This window comes from Nannospalax galili, unplaced genomic scaffold (genome assembly GCF_000622305.1).
Source record: "Nannospalax galili isolate Female #2095 unplaced genomic scaffold, S.galili_v1.0 scaffold892, whole genome shotgun sequence".
Lineage (NCBI taxonomy): Eukaryota > Metazoa > Chordata > Mammalia > Rodentia > Spalacidae > Nannospalax > Nannospalax galili.
The window spans coordinates 4,623,072-4,633,836 of record NW_008333311.1 but is presented as its reverse complement, the minus strand read 5'-3'; the positions used below and the strand labels follow the sequence as shown (position 1 = coordinate 4,633,836).

Genomic DNA, 10,765 nt, shown 5'->3' with positions numbered 1-10,765 from the left:
GCTTTTGTTTGTTTGTTTTGCCCTGGGGCTTTCGGCCGCTTTGCGGGATTTTTTTGGACAAAATGTCGGTCCGTGCGGTCGCGGTCGAGCGGGGAGCCGCGCGGAAGGTGCAGTTCGGATCCTGCGCTGCCCTGGCTGGCAGCTTGGTGCTGGCCGGGTGAATCTTCGCCGCCGCCGGGGGACGGCTGGAGGGAGGCTCGCTGGTTGATTTTGAAATTTCTGACTGTTGTGGTTGAAGGCTTCGCGAGTGCAGAGGAGGACTCGCCACCTTAAATAAGCATATGGGCGATTAACAGGGTATGTTTTCCTCTGGAAGGGGAATGTGGTAGCTGCGACCGCTGTCAGTCTGTAAATGTTTACACCGAATTAGTGACTTTTTAACATTTTTTTTTCAGCGAGATCTGTTATTTACAGTGTGTCATATCTTATTAGTGCTCGTTGCCCAAGTTCCCTGGCAAATCTGTTTCATGCCTTCTGAGAAAGTAGACAATTGATAGATTGTCCAAAGGGGTGGAAAAAAAATGTGAGTGGGTTTTCTAACTTGAGTTCGGTAAATCCCTGAACGCTGGCGTTAGAAGACACATCAGCTTCCCCGTCTGTAACCTTGCTGTACCAGATACGTGAAGACTTCCACGCCTTTTCACCAAAATACCATTGTAGGTGCTTATTAAAGAGAACAAAATCCTGCTGATTACCTTAAGGTTGAACATGTCTCTCCCGTCCCTTTTCTCCTTAGAAGTTTTCCCAGTGATAACTTCACCAAGATGTCCAGTGATAGGCAAAGGTCGGATGATGAGAGCCCCAGCACCAGCAGTGGCAGTTCAGATGCAGACCAGCGAGACCCTGCCGCTCCAGAGCCAGAGGAACAGGAAGAAAGAAAACCTTCTGCCACCCAGCAGAAGAAAAACACGAAACTCTCTAGCAAAACCACTGCTAAGTTATCCACTAGTGCTAAAAGGTAATCTTTAAAAGGAGGATTAAGCACATGGTCAGGTTGTCTTCCAGCCTATTGGGTGGCTTTTGTTGGCAGAGGCAGTAGTTCAGAAATAACTTCTGCATCAAAATTTATTTAACTTGAACGACCTGTCATTTTGTAGGTGGTTCATACGCAGCCTTTCTAGAATGATTGGACTTTTAAAGCAAGTGTGCTTTATTCTGTGCTTTGGTAACCTCAGGAGGACTGACCCCAGATAGATTTGGGACTCACATTCTGACAGATGGGAGTTGGCAAGGAAAATTTGGTGAACCCAAATTAGATGGTACATTGGAGAGTTTCCTTCTGTGAGTCATGCTTGAGGAAATTGACACTTCTAGAGATCAGCAATGTCGCCCCGTAAAACTGAATGGTCAGAAATGATAATATTTGCCAGAAAATTGGTAAATGCCAGGCTTGGCTCTATTTGAAAGCAGATCTTAAATTGTGCTTTTCATTTGCTCATATTTACACAGTACTTTAAATCAAGTATCACAGGTGTAACTTTTTGTGGGTAAATTAAAATTATTCACCTTGTTCTTGTGAAGGCAAATAAAACAGAAAAGTAGCCATTTATTTAGTTTCAGATGACACTTGGTGATTGAAAACGTTCCTTGTCCTTAACGTCTGTTCATTCTAAAACCTGTAGATGTACTTGACAGGTTGATATTCAACAACAGGAGAAACATTTTATTGAGTTGTAAGTTAAAGATCAGTTTTTTCCTCTTGGCTTTTATTTTCTGTGATGATGCCAGGGGGGCTTCATCAGTGGAGGTGGAATTGGAGTGTCTACTAGAACTCTAGCAATTGTAATGAAATGTGCCTCCAGCATTACCTCATATAGTATGTGTTGTTGATGTTTTTTTTAATTGGTCACAAGTGAAGGAAAAAAATCCATGAAAACTGATGAAATGTTGCATTTTTATAGTTCTCTAAACTCTTATTTTTGTATGGATTTCCACCATCAAATTAAGTACTAATAGCTTTAGAATATTTTATTGGCTAGCAACAATCTTTGAACTCAAGTCCTCAAGTTGTTGTAATCTTGTGGAGCATGTTGAGCACATTTTAAGTTTTGAAAATACCAAAAATTTGAAGAAAAATCTCAGGGTTGTCTTACCTGTCACCTCAAGCTGACCCTCTTTTACCCCCAAATTTACTGAATATAGAGGTGTACCTAAAAATCAAAGCAGTCACATTTAATGAGAATACCAACTTGAAAATTTTTACTGGCAAAGATATTCATAAATTTTCAACTTTTTTGACAGATAAAATATTGCCAAAACATTAATGTGCTCCTATAGCAGCTTGTTAATTTTTACCTCGGTAAAAAGTGACTTGAAGTCATTGTCAAACACTCCAGTGTTTTCCCTCCTCCCTTTTTGTCTCATTTGCATATAAGCTTGAAAAGAGAATTTCTTGGGTAAAAAGTGTTTTAAAATGGATTATATGCCCTTCACTGAGTAGTTGTGGAGGTCTATTTCTCAAATCAGGTGTCAATGAGTTACTTATTTACAGTAGCAAGTGAGAAGAAAAGCTGCAAAGTTTCTGTTAAGGGATTTGGGTTATGCCTCTGAGAACAAAGAGGAAGCAGCCATGTTAGCATTACTGAAGGCAGCGCCAGCCTTGCATTTAACTGCGTGGTGGTAGAGGGCAGTGTAATCTCCGTTTATTCTGTAGACTGCCTCAAATCCTTTTTGTCTGTTCTCATTTCACTAACAGAATTCAGAAGGAGCTAGCAGAAATAACCCTTGATCCTCCTCCTAACTGCAGGTAGGAAACGAATTTTGTTGGTTTGATTTTGAGTTGTGGAAAAAATAGGAAGAGATTACTGATCGTCTCCTCACATCTTTTGATGTGCACTAAACAAAAATTACCTAGGTGAATTCAATACAGATGAGAGGAAAGATACTCTTAGCATGTGTGGTGCCTGTGAACTGTGAATGTATGGATTTTATGGTTCTGAGATTGGTGTGAATGATGCCGATTTTTCTCCTGTATTTCTGTAGAATGTGAATGTTCATGAGTATATTGCACTGACTTCTAAAATTTTAAGCTTTAAAGTTACTCCTTGTGTGCAATCTGAACTGACCTTCCAAATTAGAGATTGCTGAGTGCGGTGTTAAAAATGTAAATGCAGTAAATAAGAGTATAGTTGCTAGTTTGATTTATTCAGTAACTTGCCCTGAGGACAGATTTTATGTGCTAAGCTAATGGTTTTAGTTGTTGTTTTTTCGTGAATGCATTGTTGGAATTATTTACATTTTAAGCAGTTGTCCTAATTACTTGAGAAAATTCTTAGTAAGCAGTAAATATATTGGAATTGTGGAAAGAATTTCACTGGAATCCAGGCGAAATAATTTAAGATTGTTGGGTTGGCTTCGGGTGCATCAAAAGTACCTGGTAGGTACAATTTTCAAGTGTTTCTCATTTCATCTTATATAGAACTTTGCTTATTTTGGAGTAGTGATTATATGGCTTATAAAATTCATTAAATTTAGAGCTAAATTGTAAATAACTTGCATAGAGATGGATGCTCATGAATGAGAGTGACTGGTGTAATGGGGTTTCCTACCAGTGTTTCCAATTGGTAGGAAAATATTTTAGTGTCTAAATATTTTAGTGTTTTGCTACAAATTTTGTGTTTGTGTTGCTCAGATCACTGAAATCTGCTTGAAACATAATTGAATGTAATCCATTGGCTTCTTCCTGTGCGTGTTAACCAAATGCTCAGATAAGGTGATCTGATCTTGAATTTGGATTAATAGTTTTACTTATGTTGTCACAACCATTTAGTTCAAAAGGGAGCTGTGAGCTAATTTTAAGCAGGTAGTAGTATGTTCAGCCTCAAAGTATTGCTCAGGAGGTTTGCTGTTGATACTAGAGGCACTAATTCGCATGCAGGTATTGACTGCTTCATCTGTGGCTATTCCAAAATGACATGCTGACAAAGTGTGAAATACACATTGGATTTTGAAAGCTTAGTACAATTAAAAACACAGAAATTTATAATAACTGTTACATGTTGGAATGATAATATTGTAGCTATGTTTAATTAATGTTAATTATACTTTTTACCTATTAATGCATTAAATTTGCAAATATGTGTGGTTTAGGTTATATTTTTGCAGAATAGTGCTATTTTAAAGTATAAGTAAATCAAAGTGTTTCCTTTTAGCCTCCTAAAGGGTATATCAACTCTGTAGCTATTTAAGGAGGTCAAATTCCCTCTCTGTAAGAATCAGTTCATTTGCAGCATATAGTCTGATTTTTCACATTGTGAAAGATGTAAAGGTCTGTCAGTGAAAAGTTCTCAAATATTTTTAAGATACTTGTAAGGCCAAACATTTTAAAAGCTTGTTGGTTTTTCTGCAAATAGTACCATCCAGGGTGGGTGCAAGAATAAATCTACAGATTGTGGTAGACGTGTGTTCAATACCCTTTGAGCATTAACTCAATACCCTTTGAGTACTAACTCACTACTGCAGCTGGTGAAGAAATCAGCTTAACACGTTTAAACCAGGAATGTATCTACAAGGTCGTTGAATTATTTTGGAGGGAGAAGCAGCTCTCGGTGATAGAGAAAGTTTTATTTGTCTTTTTTTTTTTTCTTTTTACCTACCAGTCCTTAAAATAATGCTTAATGCTTCCTGGTCAGACTATATATGCAGTAGTGAAACTTTGGGCATACCTGTACACAGTGCAGTAATTTATGTTTTCCCTTGCTGTATTCCATAACTGTCAGCTATTGCAGTTGATGTCTTTCAGTTCTCTAGTTCTTTATTTATCTTGAGTTTCTTTGCTGCTGGGTACGTGATTAGAGAAAAACAAACATAAGTCTTAGTAGGTTATTACTACTTTGGGCATAGGCTTTTCCCCCCCATATGCCTTAGAGGTGAAATGTCTAGATACTTTTGTATGTCTAGATAATTTCTAGGTAGAAGGTCCTTATCCTGGATAGGAACTTTATCTAGTGAATGTTTGGCAGAGGCATTGTAGAATTTTGATAGATGTGCCTGATTGTATTATATTTTTGCCTTCTTGTCGATCTGTGAAAGAAAGTATTGTGTTCTTTTAATTAGTAGGTTTTTCAATGAATATCTTAAGCTTTATGGTGATTGTATACTTTAAATTTACTAATTTGGGCTGTAATTAAAAATGAGATTCCACATTCATAAATACATTTAAAATACATGAATTTATGTTCTCTGTATTGTGAGAAATACAATATAGACTTTTAGGTGTAGATATTTAATCAGAATTTCATTATGGTTTTGAGTGTGATTATTACAAACTTGTCAAAGTACATGACAGATTTAATTCTTCCTCAGGGAAGAAGTTTAAAGTATATCCGTGCATCTCAGGAAAAAGTTCAGGAAAACTCAGAAGAGACTCAAAAATTTACTCAGACTAGGAAGATTTCTCTTAAATTTCTTCCTTTGTTTTAATTAGCATTCTTTAGTTAGATCTAATCACTCAGAATGATCATAGTATTGATTTGTTGAATTGTGTCATCTGAAACCATGTCTGATTATTTAGTATTACTTCATTTTCCTGATAGTAAAAAGTTGGATAAAGATATTATTTCCAGTGATTTGGTTGTATTTCAGTCTTGGAGACATGGGATCGTGCCAACCGCATTCAAGACAAGTCTTCTGTTGTTGGTTAAATGTCTTTGGAAATGTCTGGATATGTGCCTCCTAGGTCATTCCAGATCCAGCTAAGTTGTCCATGAAGATTAACCACCACAGATAGACTGTTTATTTGAATTTGTACTCCTGCCATCTAGATTTCAGATTATGGTATAAGTTAATGAAAGTGCAAAAAAAAAAAAAAAATGCTGTGGGCATTTCCCTATCTGAGAGAAACCTGTTGCTTTGAATCACGAAGTAATGTGTTAAGAGCCTATTTAAAGAGCTGCAAGTTTAAAAAGGTGCTGTGCTTCTAATTTGTAATCTCAGTCTCTCTCTCTCTCTCTCTCTCTCGTCTCTCTCTGTACATATATGAAAAAATACAAATACACACCCCTAAAATACTGTTTAGCATGTTTACATTGAATCTATGATAAAGTAGACAAATAATTTAAGGACATTTGTAAATAGTTTTTAGATGTGAGAAATGCCTAATGTGTTGTAGGTATTCCAAGTTTTTGTTTTTTTTTTTTTTTTTTTTTTTTTTTTTTTTTGAGACAGGGTCTCCCTGTAGCCCCAGCTGTCCTGGAACTCACTATGTAGATGAGGCAGGCCTTGAACTCACAGGGATCCACCTGCCTCTGCCTCCCGAGTGCGAGTGCTGGGATTAAAGGCGTGCACCACCACGCCCGGCAAAATTATTTATTTATTATTTTATGTGTATGCATGTATTGCCAGCATGTAGGTAAATGCACCCGTGTTGTGTAATGCCCGAAGAGGGCAGAAGAGGCTTTCAGATCTCCTAGAACTGGAGTAACAGACAGCTGCCATGTGGGTGCTGGGATTCGAACCCGGGTCTTCTGTAAGAACAGTCAGTGTTCTTAACTGCTGAGCCATCTCTCCAGCCCCTGGTATTCTAGTATTTTTAAGTTTATATTAATATTGACAAGCAAAACTTGAAATTAGGTGCTTGCAAATTTTGGTAACTTACTCAAAAGTGAAAATGGAAGCCTAAGTTCTAAATGAGAAGTCAGCAACCCCTAATATGGTCATAAGCTTAATTGGGGATTTACTCATACCTTCTGAAGAGTGCTATGATCTAAACTGTTTTGTATGATAGATTAGACCCTTGTTACTGATGGGTGAACTGTAGACAAACTGTGCGCATCACAGGTCAGATAGAAGTGCAAAATGTTGTTCCCTCCCTACCCCTTCTTTATCAGAGGTACAGAATCAGAATCTGAATTTAGTAAGATTCATTGCTGAATGCTTTAAAATTTTCACTATAGAGATCTTTGGTGTCTTTGGTTGAATTTATTCGGGTTTTTTTTTTTTTTTTTTTTTTTCGTATGTATTAAACTTTGAAAAGTTTGTTCTTGAAACAAGACTATTTGGACTAGATTGGTGCTTTGCTGCTTACTAGCCTGTCACTGCTTATAAGTTATGGGATATTTTTGTCCTTCATTTTTCTCAGTTAAGTGAAAATGAAAGTGACAGCCCCTGCCCCTTAATAGTATTGTTGTGAAGATTAAATGAATATATTTAAAGTTTGTAACAGTGTAAATTGTGTCAGTAAAGCAGCTCAGCGTGGCGAAAGTCAGAGAGGCAACTTTACAGCATACCCTCACTCTTGGCTGGTGTTTTCTCCAGCTTTTTTTTTTTTTTAGATGTTAGTAAAACCAGTTTTTTTGCAACTAGAATAAAAAATGAAAATTAGCTTTAAAATAATGGACATAGATGAGCAAGTAGTATATCTCTTAGAAAAAATACACTTATATTACCCTGGTTTGGTGGCACATACCAGTAATTCAAACCATGGCTGTAGGATCATGACTTTACAGGTTGGTCTGGGTTGTATGAGGAGACATCCCCCCTTCAGGCAGACTAAACAGCAGCAAAAGATGTGCATAAGGTTAATAATTGTTTAGTAAAGGAATGCTATACTTGCCCAGCAAAATAGAATAAATAGAATAAAGCACTTCTGGGTAGGAGTGATGGCTAAGTTTACCCTCTTTTAAATGACATCATTTTAAGAATTTGTACTTTTTCTGAGGATTGGGATTATATGACTATTTGTGACATTCAAACTCAGAATGATAGTTTACTAGTTTTCTAAACAGCATGGAATTCTAGGCAAAAATAATTATTTAGATTGGAGAAAACATTAAAGGTCCTATATGTTCTTATTTCAATTGTGATATTTAAGATGATAATTCAAAGATAATTCTGAGCTACCATTTTAAATTTCATTATAAAAGGAAATTGATATTCACAATAATTCTTTTTCCCGTATACTAAGCAGTACAGCAGAAGGAATTGGGGCTATTTGACTAAGAACATTCCCAAAAGAGTGACTAAAAGCAATACTCTTTTTCCCCAAATGGTCTTAGTTTCATTTGCCCTCTCTTCATAGTCAGTGCAGATCATGTGGGTAGAAAGCAGGTGAAAACAGTGCTTTTAAAAAGCTACATGGAGAGTTTGCAGTTGCATGCTGCACATTGTGCTCTTTTCTGTAGGTAATCATTTAGTATCTTACTTATTCTCATCTTGGATGTGATTCTGTAACAGCAGATAATGTTTAGTTACCAGGAAAATCAGAAGGACTTAGGCATTCAGAAGAAAGAACTTGGTCTTCCATTCTCAATATGAGAGAGAAATTTAAGAAAACTGTTTATAGGTTTAGAGAACAATGTGATGTTTTTGTTTTTTTCTTCTTTCTTGCCATACAGCTTTCAGTAGGGAACTAAGTTTGGCACATGGCTAGAGGTCTAGATTCTAAAAGATGAAGTGTGTTAAATCTTTAAAACCTTTCGCATCTGGATCAGTGGTTTTGAACTAGGGCAGTTATTGTGTGATTTCCCCCACGTCCCCAAAATCCCAGTCTTTGGGACAGTAGCCAATGCCTGGAGACACTGTTGCGCTTGAGAATTGGAGAAGGAGGCCACCAAAGTTCCTGGTAGAAGTCAGAGATGCATATGTGTAATAGGTAAGGCAACCCCCACAACAAAGAATTATCAGAACAAAAGCTTAAGTAGTGCTGTGGTTGAGAAACACTGCTATAGATACTCTGCCCCTTGAATTACTGGGTAGCTTGTTTTTGGCTATTTTCCTGGTGATGTCTGCTTTAATACATTCACCTCCACTATTCTCCTAACTAATGGTCCCATCTCCTGCCAGTCCTGTATTATAGCTTACATGTGTCTGATGTGTGATGACACAGAAATAGTACCATGAATACCTTCTAAATTATGGTCTTTTGAGCCCAGAAGTGCTTGTAACAACTGTTAATACCCTTGGTATGGGGTATATGACTTTAGGCTGATTCAATGTATTATGTTTCTCTAGGAATACTAAAAAAAAATAAGGGAGAAATATGGAGGGCCAGATATACAGGTCAGTGGTAGAGTGCATGCTCAGTATGTGCAAAGCAATGGGTTCATTCCCTGGTACCACAAAACAAAACAAAATGGGAAAAAAGTACTATTGAAAAATCATAAAAGTTCAGTTTTAAACTGACTCAAATCACACATTGGTTAGAAAGCTATATTCTTCATTTGCTTTTTAGTTTCATTTTAGAAACAATTTGACTGCAAGATTGCTGTCCTATTGTTATAATTGCAGAATTCTTTCAAATTTTTGGACCCAGGTGTTTCTCAGAATGCAAGAATTTTCAGGTTTTGAAAAGGTGATATATGATTATTGTGTTTTATGTATACCTGCTACAGCACTCTGTAGTCAGACAGATGAGTATTTCTACAAAGATTCATATTCATACTAAATGAGATAAATAGAAGCTGTAAGTCATTTCAGTCAGCTCATAATTTAATGTTACTACCAGATTATTTTTTGCCAACAACAACAACAACAACAATAATAATAATAATAATAAAATCCTTTTGTCATCAGAGTTCTTGGAACCACAGCATTTGTATAAGCACTTACTTGGTACTGCTTTTACTCTTACAGTGGTAATGACAGCTACCCGTGGTAAACGGTGTTTATAGTCCTGCTTCGCTTTCCTTGTCACCTGTTTCCAAATAGCTGATTTCAGTTTTCAGTTATTATTTTTGGATCATTGCTCCTTTTTTTGTTTTATAACAATGTTCTTGCTCAATAAATTTAGACTTTTGGCTTTAAATTTCTTTTCTCTTAAAATGAAATTTTGTGTCTGTTTCTTTTTAAGTTCAGTGTATATCGGGTTATTTTCCCACTTTGTGTTCAAAATATTGTTTAATAATCCTTGTAGTCATTCTAGATATACAGAATTATGCAGAAAATATGTCATTTAATACACATAAGACATGCCATTTTCAAATATGTATTTTGTCTTAAAGCATTTAAGTACAATAAGACTAAATGGAAACATTAAATTTTGCTAGCTGTGCTGTGATTACAAAGAAGCTTAGGAGAGTTCATGGCTCAGCATATATAAGTACATTTCTCATACGACATCTAGTGTGGGTCCAGGGATACTTTTATGTAGCCTTTCCCATGTAAGTTCAGATCCATGCTTGTATAATTGTAGCTCTGTCACTTGGAACATGTGTCTAGGCAAGAGACTTGAAGGGCTCATGTGCTACATTTAAGTGCTTTGGTTTGGAAATGAGGCATAAATTGGATTCACAGCCTTGACTAACTGCAGTGTACCTGAAAAGTATGAGGGAGTTTATGGGCATTCCTTGAGAAATCAGTGTCTCTGCCAATAGGTGTGAATAGATGGCTTTTACTCTGTTAAAGAGTAAAGAGGAAATAATTGAGTACCAGCCTGGCACTATACTAGGATTCACACTTCAGTAACCTATTAATGCAATATTTTGTTTAAAACTCAAAACCTACAAGGACTGGAGAGATGGCTCATTGGTCAAGAGCACTGACTGCTCTTGCAGAGGACCTGGGTTCAGTTCCCAGCACCTACATGGTGACTAATAACCTTCCATAACTCCAGTTCCAGGGGATCCAACCCCATCCCCTGAGCTCTGGGCATTGCATGTACTAGTGCTTACATACATGTGGGCTAAACACTCATATACATAAACTAAAAATAAATTTTAAAAACCCCTCAAAAATTATAAAATATCTTTGTTTTTGTTTTTAAAATTGAATCTAAGGCTTGTTGAAAACCTTTCTGATTGTTACAGATGTAGCACATGTACATGAGAGA

General features: G+C 36.6%; 1 protein-coding gene across 2 annotated transcripts in view; it reads left to right on the top strand.

Moving 5' to 3' along the window:
- The first annotated feature begins 6 nt into the window (after positions 1 to 6).
- Ube2e3 (ubiquitin conjugating enzyme E2 E3) overlaps positions 7 to 10,765 on the top strand; it is a 72,983-nt gene continuing 62,224 nt past the window's right edge. The window contains exons 1-3 of one of the 2 annotated variants that reach the window (XM_008827958.3): positions 7 to 297; positions 737 to 958; positions 2,696 to 2,746. In XM_008827958.3, coding sequence (XP_008826180.1) covers positions 765 to 958; positions 2,696 to 2,746 — 245 coding nt within the window. In that variant the 5' untranslated portion in view covers positions 7 to 297; positions 737 to 764. The remainder of the gene's footprint in view (positions 298 to 736; positions 959 to 2,695; positions 2,747 to 10,765) is intronic. The other variant, XM_029561054.1, reaches the window with a different exon arrangement.